Source organism: Spermophilus citellus (assembly GCF_964194105.1).
Source record: "Spermophilus citellus genome assembly, chromosome: X".
Classification (NCBI taxonomy): domain Eukaryota; kingdom Metazoa; phylum Chordata; class Mammalia; order Rodentia; family Sciuridae; genus Spermophilus; species Spermophilus citellus.
The window spans coordinates 69,381,285-69,405,771 of NC_138190.1; the positions used below are offsets into that span (position 1 = coordinate 69,381,285).

Sequence of the window (24,487 nt, forward strand, 5' to 3'; positions counted from 1 at the left end):
TCCAGTAATATCTATATCTCTATTCAGAATTAAGTCTTCCACAGACATGTTACCTGGAAATAAAAGCCTGTTACAATAAGCAAAGCTTCAACCAGAGCGGCTACTCTTCGTGCCAGGAAGAAGTTCATTCCTATAGGAGGAATGATGTGCTATGTAAAATGGCTGTAAAGTCACAGCCTTGAGGGCACTGGAAGTATATTGTCCTATTCCACATTGAGTAGTTCAGTGAACTTCAAACATCAGTTTATCTGAAACCATGCTGGCAACCTTTAACTGGTATTTCAATCAGAAAAAATAAATAAAAAATCCCTCAACTGATGTTCTTGATTTACAATGTTAAAAGGTACACATAGTTCATTAACGTAATTCTGGTTCAGAATTACACTTGAGACTCCTCACTCAGATTCTGGTTAGCAGTACAAATCTTTCAGAAATTCAAGTTCTCCTTATTCAGTAATTTGTCAGCTAGGATACATTCAGGCAACAGCTGCAACTACAGAATAGATGCACTGCCTTGGAGCTTTGGAAAGACATTATAATCTAGAATACTACTAGCAGACAAAAATATCTGTTACTGATTGGATAGCATAAGTGCAGTACAGCAAGACAAAACACATATTCATATGTTGGCTTGTTTAAGCCTCAAGCCCTCGATCCTGTTGAAATTCAATAGTTTTATTCCTATGGTCTTTAATACCAAGAATTCAAGCTCCAAGAGTGCTAAAGTCTAACTTGTACTCCAAACCAAGCAGCAATGCAGTTTGCTACTATTGAGGCTGAATCCACACAAACTTCAAGACCAAGTCCAATAGACAATTATATAATACCCTCACAAAGTCTGAAAAATAATTACTCATATACATAGATGGTCCTTCAGAGATTTTACCTATAACAAATTTTTCAATGAACATTACTTAATGTATTGGAGATAACTGCAACTTACTAATCAAATATTTGAATACTTATACTTACCTGGGATTTCATTTCTGCTGAAAGAAATAGGAAGAACAGGACTCACTTAAAAAAAAAAAACAAACTTTAGAAAAGAAGGTAAAAATCTTATCACACACTATCACTTTTGGAAGCAGCATAGAAGGGGCAGTCAAGGGAAAAACACTGGTAAAATAGGTCAAAATTAGGCAAAAAAAAAAATCTATATTATCATCAATGACAGTACCATAACTGTGCCCTTCATAACTGATAATCACTCCTAAATTTTTCATTTGGCACCAGATGGTGTGTTTAAGAGAAACACTCTGGGATGTTTTCAATCATACTTGATTAGCTAAATTACAGGAGAATTTTTAAAGGAGGTGGAGGAGGAGAGAAGGAAATGGAAAATGGACCAAAAAAAAAAAAAAATCAGTAATCTAAAGCAACAAAGCACTGGTAGCTCCAAACATCAGGTCAAACACTAAAACGACTGATATAGGCTCAAGTGGTTTATAAAACCTATAAAAAGACTACACCAGCAAAGTCCCTGTCAATCTGTCAAGAGTTCAGAAACTAAAACAGGGAGCCACATTTTAGCTTAAAACCTTATCTCAAGAAAATCAAAAACACTTCACATGAATAAAAATACCTGAAACCAAACATTTTTAAAAGCTCCAATACCCAAAATATAAAGAAAAAAATTAATTCAGAAGACTCAATCAATCCATGGAATCACAAAATGGCTGGACAATCTATATCTCCCTTCCATACTAACCATCCCATGGAAGACCAAGGGAGATCAGACCTTCCAGACCTATGCACCACCTGGTTGCTGCAAAACTACGGAGATTCCTTGTGGAACAGCAGTTTTCCATCTCTGTGTCTCTCCCTATCATGCAGGAAGAAAATCTGGCTGTGCTATTCTATTACCATTATATATCACCCATCTGCAACATGGTACTGTACAGATAAGTAAAAAGTGTGTTATCTAGTTCCCTTTCCCCCAGAAGGTTGAGGCTCAGGTATGGGGTAATTCTCCTGTGCATAGTCTTTATTTAGGCTGACTCAGTGACTTCGACAGGCTTAATCATGTGGTCAGGTTTGTTGCCAGCTGCATAATGCTCCCACATCTGCAGATAGAGCCGCTCTAGTTCCATTGTGTATTGTTTGGTGTTGAACAGAGGGCTAGATATTCTCTGCTTCCAGACTTTGCCACGAATTTTCTTTAGGCTAGGTAATAAAAAAAAAAAGGAGAACCAAGTTTACAAATCACAGCAGAAACTCAGAACTAGATTCTATATATACTCAGTCACCTTTATGGCAAAATACATGACCAAGATTCATATTCCCCGCCCCCCCACCATCGGCCCGTTACTTCAATGCTGCAAAAGGGAAGGGTCACAACCAACACAATGCTAACACTTACAATCAAGTTCACCCTATATGCTCTGAAAAAAAATTTAGTTCTTTCCTAAACATGTATATCCAAGGGATAGCAAGCTTTCTTCATTTTTTAAAAATATTTATTTTCTAGTTGTAGTTGGACATAATAAAAAAATTATTTTATTGATCTTTATGTGGTGCTGAGGATCGAACCCAGGGCCTTGCACGTGCTAGGTGAGCGTTTTACCCCTGAGCCACAACCCCAGCCCCATGTTTTCTCCAATTCATTTCTACCTTTAAAATAAAAACAAGAATTGGCAATGGTACAGAACTATTCCTATACACTAACTACCTGCCCGTATGGAAACCGCTTTCCTTTTTTGGTAAGCAATTTAGCAACTGTGTACTAACCTTAAATATTAATAACTTCTGACCTCTCGCTAATGCTTTTCCATTTATTCAAAAGAAATAACCAGATATGGGGCTGGGGTTGTGGCTCAGCAGTAGAGTGCTCGCCAAGCACGTGCGAGGTGCTGGGTTCAATCCTCAGCACCACATAAAAATAAATAAATAAAATAAAAGTATTGTGTCCAACTACAACTTAAAAAAAAAAATTAGAAAATAACCAGATATGCAGTCACACATGATACATAAAGATGTTCACTGAAGTATTTTTTTTAAATAGTTCACGCATAAATGTATTACATGAAATATTCAATTTAGAAAGATTGTAATGAATGAGAAAACACTCAAGGGGAAAAGAAATGCAATATGTCTATGGCCATAATTACTGCTTGCACATGAATGAGGCATTATATTTAGATATACAATGAAAATGTTCCTAGTATCACCAAGATTATGGTTCTGTCAGAAATGGGGGGGGGACAATCAATTTTTCTAGAAATGGTGGGGGGGAGAAGACTTGTCTAATATATTCAGAAGGGGAATTAAAAAAAGAATTATTTCTTCAGAACCAGGAGTCAGAACACTTCTGTGTACTTTTAAAAGCAATAATTTAAAAAGTTGTTTTAATGTCTTATAGAACAGAACTAGTAAAAATGGCTATGTATCTGTTGGCCTCAATCCATGTCCATATTAGTCTACCTTCCAAAGAAAAAGACCCGCTGTGCTATATATTTTTAAAAATCTCTGGCTAAGTAGGAGAATGGTTAAGCTGTGATACATCTATACAATGAAATACTATTCATCAATAAAAAGGAATGAACTCACTGAATAAAGTGCCTTTTAGAGTGCACACTATATGGTTTCATTTGTATAAAGTTCTAAAAGGGCTAAACCAGGTTATAGTGGAGGGAAAAAAAGAACAGCATTTGTCTCTGGGAGTTTATGAGGAGGGCCAACTAAGAAGTAGCAAGAACTTTGTGAAGTGATGGTAATATTCTATATCTTGACAAGATTTGGGTTATCAAAGGTTATCTCTCAAAACTCACTGAATAGTAAAGCTGTGTTTCACTGTAAGTTCTGACTCAAAAAGAAAAGTATTCAATTCTAATTTATGATACCAATACTGAGTTACTTACGGAGAAGCATACTGATATCTGCTGTTTACTTCAAAATGTACCAAATAAGATGGACTAGTTTAGGGGCTGGGGTTGTGGCTCAGTGGCTCGCCTAGTACATGCGAGGCGGCCCTGGGTTCAATCCTCAGCACCACATAAAAATAAATAAATAAAGGTATTGTGTCCAACTATAATTAAAAATTATTTTAAAAAATATGGATTAGTTTATGGAAACAGGAAGAAATAGATAGGAAATAAATCAAGCATAGTAAAAATGGTAATAGTAGAACCTAAGTAATGAATATAGACGTGTTCATTATAAAACTGAAAATCTTCATAACAAAATGCTGGAGGAAAGTACTGTATGAATCAAACTAAGCTCCAAAGAGTCTAGTAAAAATTTTAAAAACAAACAACATTGTTCACTGTATTTAACCCTAGACTGATGGACATCAATTTTAAATGTTGTAAAATGCCCAAGCTTTCAATTTAAAAAAAAAAAATTGGAAAATAATGAAAAGCTAATACTTGTTGAATGTTTACCATGCACCAAGTTCTCTACATGGAGTACCTTTTTTAAACCTCACAGCATCTCTGCAAGGTGGGTACTACCATTAGGCTCCATTTTGCAGGTAGTAGAGATAAACTTGCTCAAAGTTCCCAAACCTCATAAACAAAAGGGCAGTCTGAGCATTTCCATTAGCATCTATTTAACATGTTACTTCTCAGAAAAACACAAAGAAAAAATTGCCCTTAGTACCCAAGGAAAAAACCTCATTGAAAAGACAGGTAGTTTATTATATGGATAAAGCTTCAATTACCTAAGCATCTCCCCTATAATTCCCACCCATTTTCAGGCAATTAAGTTATTTTTGTTTTTTTCCCTTATCGTACTACAATAAAGAAGTGGCAGTATTAGGGTCAAAGGTCTGATATTTTTTTAAGATTCTTAAAACTTTGAGGAAGGGTTGTACCAATTTACTCACCAATGTATGAAAGGGCCTCAATGCTCCCTCATCGATATCATATTAAAAATCTTTTTATTTTATAGGCAAATAATGGATATACCTCAATATTATTTTAATTGTCATTTCTACTACAGAAGCTGAAACTTTTTCTTGTTAATCATTTGTACTTCCACTTCAGTGAGTTGTCTGGTCATTTCCTTGTTTACTTTCCTATGAGGGATTTAAAATTTAAATGTTCTTCAGGCTATTAATACTTTGACATATGAAACAAAGATTCTTTCCCTCTTGTCTGCCTTTTAATTTTCTTGAAATTTTTATTAGCCATTTATTCTTTTATATATTAAAACCTAATGATTACTTCACTTATAAGAGTTTAGATAAAGTTTTCTCCCATTCAGAGATCATACAACTAATTTACCTATTTAATATAACCCTTAATTTATGGTTTCATTTTAATAGCTATATTCTCGCTAACATAATTTGTTCATGGAAAAGTTTACTTACTATTCTAGATCAGTTCCCAATTTCACAGCTATGTCTTCATATTCTTGTCTATTTTTAGCAATAAGCTCAAGACAACCTAAGCAAGTGAGCTGGGAAGCTGCAACTCTGGAAGCAAGGGTCTCTCCTATAATACAAAAGAAAATAATTACACATCTGAGAATGTAAACAGCATGCAGTTATCAATGTTATTTACCTAAGCATTCACACAATGTAGATGAGGAGAATGGAGCTAACTGTTCAAATCTGAACAAGTCTCATTTTCTATCATTTTGCCTTAAATGTTAGTGCTGGTCTGTGTAATTTTACATGTTTTTTTAAGGAATGAGAAAGAGCCCAATAGTTTATTAGCAACTTACCTGGCATAGTCACCATGGGTGTCCCTGCCCAAAGGACATCCATTCCTGTGGTGTGCCCATTACAGAGTGGAGTGTCCAGGCAGACATCAGCCAGCTGACCTCTCCTGACATGTTCCTCTTTAGGAGCAACAGGAGAAAAAATGATACGGTTCTGGGGAAGGCCCATGTTTTGTGCATATTGTTGAATATTGGGCTCTCCTACTGCTGGAAAACGCAAGAGCCACAGCACACTATTGGGAACACGTTTCAGAATCTGAAAAGGGAAAATAAGAATAATTACTTCTGTGTTTTGTTACTGTTTGTTTGTTTTTGGTACTAGGAATCAAACCTGGGATCTCACACATGCTAAGCAAGCATTTTGCCACTGAGCTATATCCCCCAGCCCTTTTAAGTCAGGGTCTTGCTAAGTTGCTCAGGCTGCCTCAAACCTTATAATCTTCTTGCCTCAACTTCCCAAGTTTCTGGGATTATCACTGCCACCATGCCTAGTAAGAATAATTATGATTAGCACATTTGCTCTTCTCAATCTCATAAGGCTGGGTGCAGTGGCACATGCCTATAATCCCAGTGGCTCAGGAGGCTGAGACAGGAGGATTGCAAGTTCAAAGCCATCCTCAGCAAAAGTGAGGTGCTAAGCAACTCAGTGAGACCCTAGCTCTAAATAAAATACAAATAGGGCTGGGGATGTGGCTCAGTGGTTGAGTCCACCCCCATGCCCAGTTCAATCCCCAGTACCTAAAAAAGATAAACAACAACAACAAAAAAAAACTTCTCATGTCTCTATCTCTAATAATTCTACTGCACTCAGAAAGAAACCTACTGTGTACCTAAAAGTCTTTCCTTCATGTAAATTGAATTATATGCCTCTTTTGCTTAGCTATCCCCAGAGAGGAAAATGCAAAAGATGACACAAACACATCACTAACTGGCGCAATCTGAGATGTATCCTGTGGGAACCGATTTAAATAGTGTTTTTTGTTGAATAGAGAGGAATCTTCCATTTTTTAATTTTATGGTTTTTTGTTTTTGTTTTTAAAGAAATAGGGTCTCACTATGTTGTCTAGGCTTAAGTGATCCTCCTGCCTCAGCCTTTCAAATAACGGAAACCATAGGCACTTGTCACCACAGCCAGCATCCCAAATTTTAAATACTCTACCATGTCACAACAAAAGTAAAATCACATTTGCTTAACTTTGTCTACTCTAGATCAGAGACTAACAGATTTCTATGATAACTGCTCAATTATTTTGTGGCTCAAAAGCAGCCACAGACGTAGATATGGCTGTTTGTCATTAAACTTTATAAAAACAAGAAGTGGGTAGAAATAGATTTCCAAATTCACAACAGTTCAGATTTTTTAAACATAGTACAATGCACATATATTATCTAACCCCTTCAACAGCAATTCCTTGTGAACACATTAGTATCTCTGCATTGAGATGCAGGAATATTCATAATAAATGAAATAAATAAAAACTATGAATATTTTCATAGCAAAAGTGAGGTGCTAAGCAGATAGTTCAGATAGTTTTGCTGCCAAATAAATTTGCCACAAATGGATAGAAAAATTTTTTTGAGTATCAAGAAGTAAGGATTGCCAGGTACATGCCTGTAATCCCAGTAGCTCAGGAGGCGAAGGCAGGAGGATTGTTGAGTTCAAAGCCAGCCTCAGCAAAAGCAAGGCACTAAGCAACTCAGTGAGACCCTGTCTCTAAATAAAATACAAAATAGGCAGGGGATATAGCTCAGTGGTCGAGTGCCCCCGAGTTCAACCCCTAGTACCCAAAAGAGTAGTGAGGATTAAAGAATAGTAGACATGCACACGTATGCTTCATGTTCTTCTCTACCTTCCTCTGACCTTTGATCAAAACAAGTAGTTATTAAGAGGGAAAAAAAAGGGCTGGGGATGTGGCTCAAGCGGTAGCGCGCTCGCCTGGCATGCGTGCGGCCCAGGTTCGATCCTCAGCACCACATACCAACAAAGATGTTGTGTCCGCCGAGAACTAAAAAATAAATATTAAAAAAAAAAATTTTCTCTCTTTCTCTCTCTCCTCTCTCACTCTCTCTTTAAAAAAAAAAAAAAAAAAAAGAGGAAAAAAAAATCCACCACAAAATTGTTTCCATATTACCTAAAGACAAAATATGTCATTTTAGTTCCATAAACTAAGAGCCAGTTATGGATACCAATACCCTGCTTATGAAAACTGATCTGACAAGGTGACTGAGAAGTAATGGAATAAATTGACTCCTCCTAGTTTTAAATATTGCATGAATGTTAAACATGGGCAGATATACATAACAGCTTTTGCTATCAGTTTAGACCAGGGGTTGGCAAACTACAGCATGAGCGTCTAATTTAGCATGCTGCCAGTTTTTATAAATAAAATTTTATTGGAACATAGCTACATTCATTTACATAATGTCTAGGGTGATTTCATGCTACAACAGCAGAGTTGAACAGATGTAACAGAGTATGGACCAAAAAATTGAAGCTATTTGGCATCTGATATTTCTATTTTTATTTAATTTTATTTATTTATTTATTTATTTGGTGTTGCTAGGGATTGAATCCAGGGCCTACCACATGGTAGGCAAGCACTCTACCACTGACCTAAATCCCCAGATCTTTTTTATATTTTGAGACGGGGTCTAAGTTGCTCAGGCTGGCTTGGAACTTGTAATCCTCCCTCAGCATCTCAACTAGCTAGGATTACAGGTATGTGCCACCAAGCCCAGCTACCACCTGGTTCTTTTCTGACCTATGATCTAGACAGAAAACTTTTAATATGTTTTTTTTAATATCATAATGTGAAATTTAGATATTGAAGAGGGCTAGAGATATAGTACAAAGTACATGCCTAGTATGAAGGCCCTGGTTTTGATCCCCAGTACAGGGGGGGGGGGGGGGGAAAGAACATTAGAAGGAGAAATAAAAAATGAATCAAAAATCCATAACTTTTTTGTAGCTTAGAAATGAGCACAACAGCTGTGCGCAGTGGTGCATGCCTATAATCCCAGCAATTTGGGAAGTGGAGGCAGGAGGATTCAAATTTGAGACCAGCCTCAGCAACTGAGCAAGGCCCTAAGCAACTCAAGGAGACCCTATGTCAAAATAAAAAAGGCTCAGTGGTAAAGTGCCCCTGGGTTCAATTCCCAAGTATGGAAGAAAAAAAAAGAAAGAAAAAGAAATGAGTACAACAGCTTGTGAATGAAGAAGAAAGAAGCTTCAGCAATATAGTCTATGTACAAAATTGTTACCAATCCCTGGACATTAATAATGAATCTATGTGTACTCACATTTGCCCACATCTGCAAAGTAGAAGGGTCAATCTTATATAATTGATTAAAGTTACAGTACACGATGGCATCTTCTGGTAACCCATACTGAGAACGCGTGGTTACAATAATGGTACGGGGCACCTCCTCTCCAGTTGCAGCCTTATTGTTGATCTAAAACAAAGAAAAGAATGATGATGATTATGTTTAAAGTTAACATAGTCGGACATTTTCTTTTCTTTTTGCAGTGCTAGTCATTGAACCCAGGGCCTCACATAAGCTAGGCAAAGGCTCTACCACTGAGCTACATACCCAACCCAGTCCAATAGTTGTTTGGTTTTTGGTACTGGGGATTAAACCTAGGGGCACATAATAACTAAGTCACATTTTTTATTTTTTAAATTTTGAAACAGGATCTCTCTAAGTTTCTGAGGCTTGCCTGGAACTTGTAATCCTTCTGCCTCAGCCTCCCAAGTTGCTGGGATTACAAGAATGAGCTACCATGCCTGGGACCTAGTTTTTAATCAATAAAGACTCCGTAAAGGGGGGGCTGGGGTTGTGGCTCAGCGGTAGTACGTTTGCCTAGCATGTGTGAGGCACTGGGTTCAATTCTCAGCACCACTTACAAATAAGTGAAAATAAAAGTCCATCAGCAACTAAAAAAATATTAAAAAAAAAAAAAAAAGACTCCATAAGGGCTGGGGATCTAGCTCAGTTGGTAGAGTACCTGCCTCGCATGCACAAGGCCCTGGGTTCTAATCTCCAGCACCAAATTAAAAAGAAAAAAGACTATAAGATGCAAAATGGTGTAACCATTTAAAGTCATATTCCTGCATTATCTCAATGGGGGAACTATATTATGAAACTTCTTGCTCTAGTCAAAAGTTCTCAAAACCTTATTAATGGCCTTTCTTCCTGAATGAAATGCCTTTTTAATCGTATCCACTTTTCAAGGCTAAACTGCAATTAGTCTTCCAAGATTCTCCTCACATTGATCACCACCATTTGAGCTTTTACATACAATTATCATCTTATACTAGGTCCAACACACTTTACTATTATCTTACATTGTTAGGTAAGTTGAATATGGACAATTCAACAAAACTGATAGCTCATAAGAGATCTGTGATACTTGATTTATATTCTCTTGACAGAACAACATATTCACATATTCAAGTACGCAAAATATATTTGAGTATAAATTACATTACTGTAGTTAAGACATGGGACCTAAAATAATTCCATTCACTGGGAGATATAAGCAAAGGGAATTATACTGTGTTATACAAAATGTAATGATATACCCCAGATACTAACAAAGCATAGAAGACAATGGAGCAGGGAATGGAGAGGCTAGAGATTAATATAGAAACAGGCTCCTGAAGAAACTTTCTAAACAGGATTCAACCAGGGAAAGGATGAGTTTATAGAAATAAGACACTGTATGGTACCTACAGATACTCCACTGTATGGTAAGAGAGTAAAGCTACAGGTAGGGAAAAACAAGATATTAACAAAGTGGACCCTCAGTAACTTCTCAGCTGAATTCAGGGGACTTTTAAAATCAGACAATCCTACATAAGCTGTTAGTCTCCACCAAACTCATTTCTTTATCTATAAAACAGGGATAATGATTCTTAACTCCTAGAGTTATTATGAGATTTAAGGGAAATAAATGCATGCTTAGTGGTATATATTATGATCTGTTATTTTCTTCTCACCTGTGTAGTTGCCAGTCCATTGCTAATACTGAATCCATTAATTGTTATCTGAATTTGTCCCCTGTTAATCATTTCAATAACTGCTTCTGCAATGGTGTTCATGGGAATGACAGGCATATTAAGAGCTGTGTTACTGCTATCTGCGTTGTCTCCTCCATCAGGACATTTCATCTAAAAAAAAATGCATTATTAAAGAAAAGATCCCAAATGTAGTTTAACTTTACTTCAATGACAAAGATTGAGTAGGTTCTGACCTTGACAATTTTCACATCTGGTAGACTATCAAGAAATGCTTTGAGATCGATGCCATTCAGAACTATCCGATTGTCATAAATGTGGCCATTGGACTTAAAATCGATGACTGCTTTTTTCTAATGGAAAAGACAGTTTCAGACATGTCTTTTAGGATGTGTATGGACAGTAACAAGGAAATAAATGACAACAGTTCTTTGTAATTCCCCAAAGAACCAGTTTCTACCTACCTTCAGATGAGGGAACATATTAGCATGATCACCAATAAAGAAAGTATGGGGCATGTAAGCCAGTTTCTCAGAATACTGCTCAGCAACTTCAGCTGGTGAAGTTTCCTGATCAGTGATGATATAATCCATGAAAAGTGCACCACTAGTCCCAGGATATCCCAGCCACATTGCCTTAAAAAATAAAAACAGACCCAAAACAGATTAAGAACATTCATCAGTACACTTATGTTTAGATCCATCAAGTTGTACACATTAAATATGTACAACTGTTTGAGTCAATCATACTTCAATAAAGTGGTTTTTAAAAATCTTCCAAAATTAAATAAGTAAATAAACAAGGAAGGGTGACTTCTTTAACCAAGAACAATTAAGTAGTATTTTAGACTAGCTGTTTTAAGTGCCGAAATGTTTTTCAAATTTGCAAGACAGAGAAACTGTTTATACAAAATCTTAAATTGTACATCTCCATACACATGTACCAGTAGGAATTGTGTTCAACACTCAAAATCCTTTGTCCCTGTTCATTTCAAGAACTATACTATTTTCAAATCAAATATGTCTGCTGTGTTGTTTTAAACATCAGCCAGTGAGCATCATCACTGTATTTTTAGTTCAATACACACTGTGAGTAACCATTATTAATTCTTTTACCTGAATAGGAGCTGGCCTGAGAGCAAAGAGCTCATTTCGAGCACCCTTGGTATAACCATTCATATTTACAAGAATATGAATTCCATCCTGATGGATGCGATCAGCTGCTTTTCCATTGCATGGAATCTGTGGAATAGAAAATAAAAATTCACTATTATCTCAAATTAACTCAATTAATTTTATGGCATTAAAATTCAGCTTCGTAGATACAAAATGATCATTACGCAAATTTGCTGAATTAATGCAGGGCAAAAATATAGGTAAATCCCATTAAAATGGACTCAAGGCATTAAGGAAACAGAACACAGAGGAAGTAGTTTCCTTCTAGATTGAATGTATGAGTGACAGGGTTTCACAAGGGAGTTGATATTTGAATTGGGCCTTCAAAGATGAATAGGAGGCTGGGGTTGTAGCTCAGTGGTAGAGTGCTTGCCTAGCATGCATGAGGCACTGGGTTTGATCCTCAGCACCACATAAAGATGAAAGAAAGGAAAGAAAGGAAAGAAAGGAAAGAAAGGAAAGGAAGGAAGGAAGGAAGGAAGGAAGGAAGAAAGAAAGATAGGTAGGTATTGGGTCTATCTACAACTTTTTTTGGTGTGTGTGTGTGTGTGTGTAGTGCTGGGGATTGAACTCAGGGCCTTGTGCATGTGAGGCAAGCACTTTGCCAACTGAGCTATATACCCAGCCCCTACAACTAAAAAATAAAAATTAAAAAAAAAAAAGAAAGATAAATAAGAGCCTGTGGAAGTTTGACAGAATATGATCTTGATAGAACAGAGTAAATAAGTAACTGGAGTAAAGCCCTTGTAGGGTTAAAAAATTATAAATAGCTCACTTTTAAATGGAAGGTGAATGGTGGGTAAAAGTACTGGAAAACAAATTGGCTAAGAAAGGTTGTAAAGGCTATGCTGAAGAGTATAGACTTTGGTCAATAATGAGTGAGTCCTTGCAGGTTTCAGAAGCAGGTTGGTGCACTTCTTGGTCACAAAGAATTCTAACATCCATCAAACATGGCCCAGAACTATTATTTCACTCCCCTTCAGAACCCAAGGTGCTCTACAACTGAGCTACTACTGTCTCTAGCCTTCTCTTTTTTTCTTTTTTTTAAATATTGAGACAGGGTCTCACTAAGCTGCCCGGGCTGGCCTTGCATTTACAATCCTCCTGTCTCAGCCTCCCAAGTCATTGGGTTTATAGGCATGTACCACCAGGCCAGGCCAGGCATTCTTTTGAAGCAATAGGATGCTAGAAAAGATGTTGATGCATACTAATTATTAAGCAATTACAGTCTCACAACCTTTCTGCTAGAACTTCAATATATATATACATACACACACACACACACAAAAAAAAACACGTGTCAATACACATGTATACATATTTTTTCTATATATACACATATACATATATATCTTTAGACACTATGTTGCACATTATCTGTATCAGTTACTAAATTGGCTAATGATCTACAAAGAAAAAATTTAATTATTAAAATAATTTAATTTCCTGAGTAGGTACATACTCAGCAAATCATGTTCTCTACAAGTTTCAAGATATATTGGTATGCCTGAGGCCCTGGGTTAAATCCCCAGAACTTTCTTCAAAAAGTTCGAAGTATAAGAGTTTCACTTACCTGAGAAAGATCAATGAAATGATTGGCTTCTGCCATCACCTTTACTCGAAAGTTTGTGCCATCATCTGGACTCAGGGCATAACAGAATACCTGAAAGGCAGCAGAGAGTGTATTTAATAGCCTTTATTCAGATCTTTCCAAAAGACACTGGTTTAACACCTAAGGTAACAGTAAAGGCACCACTGTGGTTTCTTTTTTAAACAGTGATTCTAGAGAAACACTAGCCTTACCTCAAATTTATCAGGATTGTGCATGCCTGGAATAGACTGCATAAGGTGAGAAGTAGGATGATTCCCAAAGTCAGAACTCACATATCCTACACGCAGTCGACCATCACTGAGCTTCAGGTCTTTTGGATGTTCATATGGTGGTTTATGAAGGACATTAATCTACCAACAGAATCCAATGTTTTTTAGTAGATTATCTATGTAAATTTTCATCTAGGAAAACTAAAAACACACCAAACCTACATCTCACACTGGTTGAGTTTTGCTCTGAACACTTCATTTATTTTATAGAGCTCAATGCAATCTTAGTGGCTTATGTAATATGCTTTTATACCTGACCTGTTTCTGAGACCTATGGAATAGCCTGAGTAAATATAAAATTTATAGGAATTCAGTACTGTGGACAAAGCATGATAAATCCTGCAGCATTGTTAAAAATTCTATAGGGAAGCATTTTTTAAATTATACCTAGGACTCACTTCTCCTCAGCAAATCCAACCTTTGATTAAATAGTGTTCTAATTCTCAAAGGTGAGTACAAAATACCACATACCTTATTAAACATTATGGTTTTCAACTTCAAGAAATTAACACCATCACCCATTTGTTAGTATCTAAGTTAAGGATTCCACCCTATGGAGTAGAGGAGGTCATGCTCCAGAGAGGACACAATTTAAAGGACTTTTGAGGCAGCTCACAAAATTTCATTTCTCAACTTGCCTTACAATCTGTTGTAATTGGCACAGTTTCCTGTATCTTTTTTAGTTTACAATAAAAAGATTAAAACAAAAGAACTATACCTTATCCAAGCAGAGGTTCCCATGCCTCTCAGCAATAGCCTTCCTGAAGCCATGAGAAAGAGGATACAACATACTATGATGAGGATGCACAGAAGGTAACCTATTCTTCTCTAACTGGTCAGCCACAATACTGACCAACTTCTTCATTCGCTCATCATAGTCTGTCCAATCACAGACAATCTACAGGAAGCAAAAAGAAGTTATTATACAGGGAATCCTATATTGGAATTTAATATTTTTTTTTTTGCCCTAAAGTAATGCCAGATAAGCTATTTAAAACACTGTCTTGGGCTGGGGTTATAGCTTGGTGGTAGAGTGCTTGCCTAGCATGTTTGAGGCACTGAATTCGATCCTCAGCACCAAATAAAAATTGAAAAATAAAATAAAAAAAGGTATTATGTTCACCTACAAGTAAAAATATATATATATATTAAAAATAAATAAATAAAACACTGTCTCTACTCAGGCTTGGATTATTATAGCACCTAACAATTAAAGGCGATTATACCACTAGAAGTCAATTACTGGCCTTTATTCTTTACCTGTAGGCAATGAGCCAAGTTACAATAAGCATCAGGAAAATCAGGCTTAAGTTTCAGAGCTGTACGGTAAGAAGCTATTGCTTCTGGAATGTTCCCTGAATCCTGGAAAGAAAAAAAGTGGATGATAAAAAGTTTCCTAAAATAAACTCTTGGTGCTACAATGCACAATTAAACAGGAATACCTTGTGAATGGAAGCCAGATTGCTGTGGGCATCTGCAAATGCAGGGTTAATCTGGATGGCACGAGTATAACACTGCAAGGCTCCCTGAACATCCTGCATCTCCTTTAGAGTGTTTCCCATATTAGAGTAGGCATCAGCAAAGGTAGGACTTATTCTGAAGGAAAGGACAAAGGTTTTACAAAGGTTTTATTTATATAGTACAAAAATCTTTAAACCCCTATCATGTTACTTTTTTCTGTTATTAAAAGCCATTTAAGAGGCTGGGGTTGTGGTAGAGTGCTTGCCTCACATGTGTGAGGCACTGGGTTCAATTCTCAGCACTGCATATAAATAAAGGTCCATCAACAACTATTTTTTTTTTTAAAGACAGTGAGAGAGGAGGGAGGGAGGGAGAGAGAGAGAGAGAGAGAGAGAGAGAGAGAGAATTTTTAATATTTATTTTTTAGTTCTCGGCGGACACAACATCTTTGTTGGTATGTGGTGCTGAGGATCGAACCCGGGCCGCACGCATGCCAGGCGAGCGCGCTACCGCTTGAGCCACATCCCCAGCCCCCTAAAACTATTTTTTTTTTAAAAAGCCATTTAAGCAGGGTGCAGTGGTGCACACCTATAAACCCGGTGGCTCAGGAGGCTGAGGCAGGGGGATTGCAAGTTCAAAGCCAGCCTTAGCAATTTAATGAGGCACTAAGCAACTCAATGAGACTCTATCTCTAAATAAAAGGGGGGGAGCAGAGATATGGCTCAGTGGTTGAGTGGCCCTGAGGTTCAATCCCTGGTACCAAAAAAATAAAAAAAGTCAGTTAAGCTGGGAACAGTGGTGCATGCCTGTAATTCCACCAACTTGGGAGGCAGGGGCAGGAGGATTGCAAGTTTAAGGCTAGCTTCACCAATTAGCAAGCCCCTGTCTCAAAATGAAAGATAGAAACTGCTGAAGATGTAGCTCAATCCGCTTGAATCAAATGTATGAAATATAATATGTCAAGAGCTTTGTAATTTTTTGAACAACTAATAATAATAAAAAATAAGATGTAGCTCAGTGTCTAAGCACTCCTGGGTTCAATCCCTAGTATCCCTCTCCAAAAAAGAGCCATTTAAGTGCCAGCCAAATGACAAGCCATTAAAAATTAAGAGATACCTAAAAACAATAAGGCTGTGAGTTTCTTACCGAATAGCTTCCTTATAATGCATCAGAGCTTCCTGCAGCTTGCCCTGCTGTTGTAGTACACTTGCTAAATTTGAATGGGCAGCAGCAAACTCTGGGAAGACCTATAGGGTCAAGATCAAAACTTTTAAAAAAAATCCTCCCAAAACAAAAGTAATAACTTTTCACAATCCTAAGAACCTTGCTCAAATACCTTTATACCTCTAAGCTTTTCTCCATCTTTTCCAAGTTTATTCATTAGTCAAAGCTTAGTTGCACAGATTCTACCTCCTCTTCTCCTTTATACCTCTCCTTGTTTCAAACATGAGGTAGAACTTTCCTCCTCATAGTTTATACTGACCACTCCATCACCACCAAAATCTCTCTTCTAAGCTCCGAACCACATCTACTTATCACCACATAGCTATCAAGACACTGAAATCACATACTGCTAATTCCTCTTGAATTGTAGCTGTTTAATTCTTTGAATAGATACTATCTAACCATAAAATGATGAACTCTGAATGTAGGGATTTTCTTGAATGTCACACAAGACCCCATGTTCCTAGCTACTTAATTACTGGTTCAATGAATAATCCTCTTTTAAATGATTCAACCAATATTTTTATAAAAGAGGTGGAAGACATAGCACACTTAACCACCTTCCCTCTACTATCACATAAACAAAATATTAGCCACCCCACCCTCGACATACTTCTAATGCTTTACGATACAAGCGAACTGCCTCTTCAATGTTTCCCTGTTCTCGTTTGATATTGGCTAGGTTATTCAGAGAGTCTGCATGGGTGGGACATAGACGAAGAGCTGTGTTATAGCAATCTTCTGCTTCAGCAACCTAGAAAACAAAACAAAACTATTCAAAACCTATACCAAATAATCATAGGGCCACCACTGATACTGTTCTAACAATTTTAATAATTACTTAGTTAAGCATGGCTAATAATACTCCAGAAAATAGATATTTTCTAGTATTTTTCCCAACCAAAACTCCACAGTAAACCAATATAAGCATCTCAATACTTAGTAACATTAAAAAAACTCATAATACTACCAAATAACAAAGAGATAAAACTGAGTAAAAAATCCTTACACTGCCCTTCTCTTTGAGAGCATTGGCTAGGTTGCAGTAAGCATCAGGGAAATGTGGTTGTAGTTCAATAGCTCGCCTGTAGGTGTCAATTGCCAAATCTATCAGGCCTTGCTCATAGTATACACAAGCCAGGTTGCCATGTACCACTGCATGATTTGGACTCAAGCTTAGGGCACGAAGGTAAGCTGCCACAGCTCTGTAAATAAAAAATAAAACACACACACACACACACACACAAAATGCAACTAATTTTTAACTATACCAAAACAGGCCAATTAATTGTAACTAATTACAATTAATTCACACTATAGTATACTTAACCTCAAACGAAAAATGCACCTTTATAAAATGTGTTTTCATACTGAGAAACTGTCTATTCCCACATAAGAAATAGGCTTTCCTTTGACAAAGAAGTGAAGTTCAGATTTATTTAGCTTTCTGAATTATAGCAAAGGAATAATTTACCCTAAGAGATAATTAATCATTTCAACAGTTCTACAATAAAGGAAATTTCAACTGAGCTCCCAGTGAGGATAAAGGCTTTCAGGAAATCCAACAAGGAAAATCCAGGCGAAAATATCTGTAAAGAAACAGTAACACAGCAGGGAAAAACAACATACGAGATAAGGAAATATGTTTCAACAAGTTATTGCCATATCTTCAGTCCAAATCCTCATTCAACAAAGACTCAAGAAAATTTATCAAATAGAACATTCACTCACCTGTCAAAAATGCGTGCCTCTTTCAAAACATTTCCTAAATTGATATAAGCATCCAGAAAATTTGGGTCAAGTGTAACAGCCTAAAAATTACAAAACAGTTACTTAGAGCAAGTTAATTTTTTTTTTTAATTCTGAGGTTACTTTAAACCTCCAATTATATTTTCTAGAATTAAAATATTATTTTTAAACACTAAATACTTATGTAGTTCCCTCTCATTATTTATAAACCTCAATCTTATCAAAACAACTGGGGGTATAGCTCAGTAACTTGCCTAACATTGGAGAGACCCTGCCTTCAATCATCAGCAAACAAAAGACTTCAAGGTGGCCCAAACCTATAATCCTAGTTACTTGAGAGGCTGAGGCAGGAGGATCACAACTTTGATCACAACTCAACGAAACTATCTCAAAAAGCAAGAGGGGCTAGGGATGTAGCTCAAAGGTTGGGCACTTGCCTAGCATGCATGAGGCCCTGGATTCAATCTACACTACAGTAAAACAAAACATGTTCATATAAACAAAATGGGTCCTTATGGGAAAAAAACTAAAAACTGAGTCCATCCAGTTTTACTGAGCTGAATGTTTCTAATGATTTAGCCCTATTTTACTCACAATTAGCCAATCTAACTCTTCTTAAAAAATAATGGCAGAAATAAGCAGCAAGCTCTTAATAAAAAGGAAATGTGTATCTAAGTTTTATAAATTTGACTGCATACTAAGATATGTAATTACAGCTAAATTCTCACAAAAATATATAATTTCAAGTTGACACTAACAATTAAATGGTATCTCCCAATAGTTATGAAACTGTCCTAAAATATAACTAGAACTGTTTTTAAACTGTCCTAAAATACAGAAGAGTGAAATTCAATCTGTCAAATATTAAGAATTCATCCTGGACATCATCATAGGCTATTAAATCAGACCCTCTGAAAAAGCAGCCAGGACATCCCTATCTAGTATGAGTTCTTTATACAAGCAACCAAGGTAGATAACCACTGATCAATAAAACTATTTAGCTAGACACAGTGGTGCATGCCTGTAATGCCAGCAACTTGGGAGGCAGGAGGATCACAAGATTGAGGTCAGACTCAGCAAATTAGTGAGGCTCTAAGCAACCTAGTAAGATCCTATCTCAAAATAAAAAAAAAAAAATTAAAAAGGGCTGGGGATGTAGCTCAGTGGTAAAGAGTCCCTGTGTTCAATCCCCAGTACAAAAAAAAAAAAAAAAAAAAGAAAGGTACTCAGAGTTGGACTGGGCATGATGGCTCATGCCTACGATCCCAGCTACAAAGGAGGCTTAAGGAAGGAGGTTGTAGAGTTAAGACCAACCTCAGCAAGGTATTGAAACCTTGTCTCAAAAACAGAAATATAAGTACTTATTATCCACAAATCAGCAAATCGGTTTCTTTAAAAATAAATAAATAAAGGTATTTTGGGGTTTGGGAATATAGCTCAGGGTTAGAGTGCTTTGCCTAGTATGTATGAGGCCCTGGGTTTTGTACCCAAGCCCCAACCCACCCCCCAAAATAAGACATTCCTGTTGTGTGGTAAATGCAAACTTTAACCAAAACAGTGAAGAGGTAATGATTAATGGTAAATCTGAAAGACACTTCCTCTTCCCTTAGATGGTAGTTTTTACTACAAGGCATAGATTGCCTATAGTGATATATGCCTATCCTAAACACTTACTTTCCACTACAGAAATTTTCAAATGTACACAATAGCAGAATATAAAAACAAAAACCCAGGTGTGGAGAGCCATTCTGACACGTGATTGGGTGACTCCCGTTAAGGGCCTGAGGCGCTCTGGCTGTGTCGGAGCTATCCCGACCCTTTCCTGATGAGAGAGCCCATCCGTGTGGGGGTGTGCCTGACCACTGACCCTGGAGACCCAATCACTGACCCTGACCTTGGAGTGCAGCCCCCCCTCAACCTTCATTGGATGGAATTCTCCCCTGAATCTCTTGTCCCCCAAATAAAAGGCTACTCCCCAGCGTGTTCGCTCTCTCTCTCTCCTGCTAGCCCAGAGTAATCCTCGCTGCCCTGCTGGGCGGCTAGAGGCGGGAACCAGGGAGGCGAGCCGACTCGGACCTAGCAATGTAAAATAAGGTACTGGTTTGTGTGTTTTATTTTGATCTCTTCTAACTAACTTAATGCCTAGAACCTCATTAATGAAACCACTGCACAGGCCGCGTGGTAGACCCAGGTCTCCGTTACCCATCTTCCATAATTCATAAATCATCTTCAGTCTTATGTAATCTATATTCCAAACTAATCTCCCATTCTCCATATCATTTTTTTAAGGTAGCAGGGATGGAACTCAGGGGCACTCGACCACTGAGCCACATCCTCAGCCTTATTTTGTATTTTATTTGGAGACAGGTTACACAGAGTTGCTTAGTGCCTCACTTTTGATAAGGCTGGCTTTGAACTCACAATCCTCCTGCCTCAGCCTCCCGAGTCCTGGGATTATAGGTGTGTGTCACCACACACAGCTCCATATCATTTTGAAGGAAATCCCAGACATCTCTTTCCATTTGAAAATATTCCAATATGTATCCCAGGGAGTATACAAAAATGCTTTTCCCTCCCAACATAACCACAAAACCATTACCATACCTAAAAATAATTCCTTAACATCAAATATCTATTCAATGGTCCAATTTCTGATTAATTTTGACTAGGGATCCAAGTAAGACCCAAACAATGACAACATGCCTTTCTAAGTTTCTTTTAATCCTTGAAATTAAAAAGTTTAATTTAAATCTCATTTTTATTCCTATACATGGTTGAAGAAATCATTGTCCTATACAGCTCAGTTTGGATGTTGCTATGTGCATGCCTCTGGTGTTTTTTAGCGTTTCCCTGTCCCATGTATTTCCTGTAAATTGGTAGTTAGAATTGGAAGCTCAAATCAGATTTGGGTTCTTGATTTTTTTCTTTTTGGTAGTACTGGGGATGGAACCCAGGGCCTCGAGCATGCTAGGCAATACTCTCCAGTAAGCCACATCCCCAGCCCTCTTTTTTCTTTTTGCAAGCCTACTTCACTGATGTAATTATTTATTTATTTTTGGTATTTAGATTGAACACAGGGGTGCTTAATCACTGAGCTACATTTCTCAGCCCCTTTTATTTTTTTTTTATTTTGAGACAGGGTCTAAGTTGCTGAAGCTGGTTTTGAATTTATAATCCTCCTGCCTCAGCCTTCCAAGCTGGAATTATTTACTTCAATCACAATACTTGACTGTTATCTCTTGTTGTCATTGATAAACGCCTAAATGATGATATTCTACCAATCCTTCTTCATAGCTAGAATACTTTGATGCAGAGAAACTTTTTCCCATCAACTATTGTTATCCTGAAGTCCAGTTCACACAGGAGAGGGAAGTCAAAAGTTTAAAACTAATTTTTAACTAACAAGTAATAATTATGCATATTATGTAGTATAATATTATATTTTTATCTATGTATATACACTGTAGAATCAATCAAGCTAATTAATGTATGTGTCACCTCACCAAGTCATTATTTTGTTAAGGTGAAAAGGTTTAAAAATCTACTTCTTTAGATCTTTTTTTCTTCTTTATTCTTTTTGGGCACAGGTTCTCATTATGTTGCTTAGGTTAGCCTTAAACTCCTGGGCTCAAACCATCATCCTGGGACACAGATATGCCTCACAACTCCTAGATTCATTTAGTAATTTTGAAATATACATTATTATTAACTGTGATCACCATGCAGTACCCTTTGATCAACATCTTCCCTTTCTTCATGCCCCTTCCCCACTAGCCTCTGGTAAATACCTTTTTAGTTTATTGCTAAGAGACTGACTTTTTTGATTCCACATGTAAGTGGGATCATATAGCACCTGTCTTTCTGTGGCTGGTTTACTTCACAGAGCATAAAATAGGCAACAAAAAGCAAAAATAGACAAATGGAATTCTATCAGAGTAAAAAGCTTCCACACAGCAAAACATTTAATAGAGTAAAGAGAAAACCCATGGATTGGGTGAAAATATTTGCAAGCCTGATAAGGAGTTAATTTTCTTTTTCTTTTTTTAATATTTATTTTTTAATTGTAGTTGGACACAGTACTTTTATTTCACTTATTTATTTTTATGTGGTGCTGAGGATCGAACCCAGGGTCTCACACATGGGAGGTGAGCACTCTACACCGCTGAGCCACAATCCCAGCCCAGGAGTTAATTTTCAAAATATAAAAGGAGGTCAAGAGCAAGAAAGCAAACAACCCAATTTTTAAAAGGGGCAAAGGATGTGAACAGACATTTCTTAAAAAAAAAAAAAAAAAAAAAAAAGAGGGCGAGAGAGATAAAATGGCCAAAAGACACATAAAAAAAAAAAAAAACTTATCTCTCTAATCATCAGTAAAATGTGAATTAAAACCACAAAGTGTTGGGCTGGGGCTGTGACTCAGTGGTAGTGTGCTTGCCTTGCATGTGTGAGGCCCCGTGTTCAATCTTCAGCACCACATAAACATAAATTAATAAAATAAAGATGTTGAGTTAAAAAAAAAAAAGTTGTTCTTCTAAACCAGTTTTTTAAAATGAGTTGCTCCTGGGCTACAGATATAGTTCAGTAGTAGAGTACTTGCCTAGCATACACAAGGCCCTGGGTTAGATCTCAAACACCAAAGTTTTTTTGTTTCTTTTTTTTTTAATTATTTTTTTAAAATTTATATATGACAGAATACATTACAATTCTTATTACACATATAGAGCACAATTTTTCATATCTCTGGTTGTATACAAAGTATATTCATACCAGTTGGTATCTTCATACATGTACTTTGGATTATAATGACCATCACATTCCACCATCCAACCCCGTGCCCCCTTCCTTCCCCTTCCACCCCTCTGCCCTATCTAGAGTTCCTCTATTCCTCCCATGCTCCCCCTCCCTACCCCACTATGAATCAGCCTCCTTATATGAGAGAAAACATTTGGCATTTGGTTTTTTGGGATTCACTAACTTCACTTAGCATTATCTTCTCTAACTCCATCCATTCACCTGCAAATGCCATGATTTTATTTTCTTTTATTGCTGAGTAAAATTCCATTGTGTATATATGCCACTTTTTTTTTTATCCATTCCCCAATCAATAAATGGGCCAAGGACCTAAACAGACACTTCTCAGAAGATGATAATACAATCAATCAACAAATATGTGAAAAAATGTTCATCATCACTAGCAATTAGAGAAATGCAAATCAAAACTACTCTAATATTTCATCTCACTCCAGCTATTATGAATACAAACAACAATAAGTGTTGGCGAGGACGTGGGGAAAAAGGTACACTCCTACAACGCAAATTGGTACAGCCAATATGAAAAGCAGTATGGATATTTCTGGAAAATTGGAAAATTGGGAATGGAACCACCATTTGACCCAGCTATCCCTCTCATCAGTCTATACCCAAAGGACTCAAAAATAGCATACTACAGGGACACAGCCACATCAATGTTTAGAGCAGCACAATTCACAATAGCTAAACTGTGGAACCAACCTAGATGCCCTTCAATAGAAGAATGGATAAAAAAAATTTTTTTTTTGTTTTTTTCTTAAAGAGTTGTTCCTTAATAGAGTTAAAGAGAGTTCACCTTTTTCAAAAGGTGACTAGTCTTTTTAGTATGATTATGAAATCATGGATTTAAACATATTTTATACATTTTAATATATTTCAGTTTTTATTCCCACTGATACTCAAGTCCCATTTAGACAGTGGGAGCCTCTACTGAGTCATTCTGACACAAATACATCAAAGCTTTCTGGTATGACAACAAGGCATTTCAGACAAATTTTGTACATTTCTTGCCCCAGATCTGGAATAAGCTTTTCATCAAGAAGCTTTTGGTTTTTCAAAGTAAAGCTATCCTTTTAAAAAAGAACTTTCAGTTACTTAAGTACAATCTCAATGCAAAACTGGAAAACTGCCATACCATATATGATCCAGCAAATACTGCAATACTGTCAGAGAAACAAAGGTATTCTGGGCTGGTTAAGTAAAGGCCTAAATTATTTAGTTCTAGTAAGGACATTCTGCACACATAAGTACATCATGAATACCAATTATTAATTTAATAACTAACCTTTTCAAAGTGATGGATTGCAAGCCAAATTTCCCCTTGAGCATTGAAAACACAGCCAAGATTACTCCAAGCTACTGCAAAGTTCGGTTGCGTCTCAATTGCTTTCAAATAACATGCCTTAGGAGGGGTTAATGAAAGAAGATGGGAGGGGAAGGAGGTAAAGGGAAAGGGGAAAATTTGTAAAGGGGAAAAAAAAAAAGATTGGGGGAGGGAAGAAGGTGATA

The 24,487-nt window shown here is 36.9% G+C and overlaps 1 protein-coding gene across 2 annotated transcripts in view; it reads right to left on the bottom strand.

Moving 5' to 3' along the window:
• Positions 1-266: 266 nt before the first annotated feature.
• The window catches only part of OGT (O-linked N-acetylglucosamine (GlcNAc) transferase), a 38,628-nt gene continuing 14,407 nt past the window's right edge, over positions 267-24,487 (bottom strand). For both annotated transcript variants that reach the window (XM_081277291.1, XM_081277290.1), the window contains exons 5-22: positions 24,264-24,380; positions 18,152-18,231; positions 17,430-17,625; positions 17,034-17,174; positions 16,343-16,443; positions 15,178-15,331; positions 14,996-15,097; positions 14,454-14,633; positions 13,658-13,816; positions 13,428-13,517; positions 11,795-11,920; positions 11,144-11,314; positions 10,916-11,032; positions 10,662-10,832; positions 8,962-9,114; positions 5,665-5,917; positions 5,309-5,432; positions 267-2,163 (exon numbers count right to left, since the gene is read on the bottom strand). In XM_081277291.1, the coding sequence (XP_081133417.1) occupies positions 1,989-2,163; positions 5,309-5,432; positions 5,665-5,917; positions 8,962-9,114; positions 10,662-10,832; positions 10,916-11,032; positions 11,144-11,314; positions 11,795-11,920; positions 13,428-13,517; positions 13,658-13,816; positions 14,454-14,633; positions 14,996-15,097; positions 15,178-15,331; positions 16,343-16,443; positions 17,034-17,174; positions 17,430-17,625; positions 18,152-18,231; positions 24,264-24,380 (2,610 nt within the window). In that variant the 3' untranslated portion in view covers positions 267-1,988. The remainder of the gene's footprint in view (positions 2,164-5,308; positions 5,433-5,664; positions 5,918-8,961; positions 9,115-10,661; positions 10,833-10,915; positions 11,033-11,143; positions 11,315-11,794; positions 11,921-13,427; positions 13,518-13,657; positions 13,817-14,453; positions 14,634-14,995; positions 15,098-15,177; positions 15,332-16,342; positions 16,444-17,033; positions 17,175-17,429; positions 17,626-18,151; positions 18,232-24,263; positions 24,381-24,487) is intronic.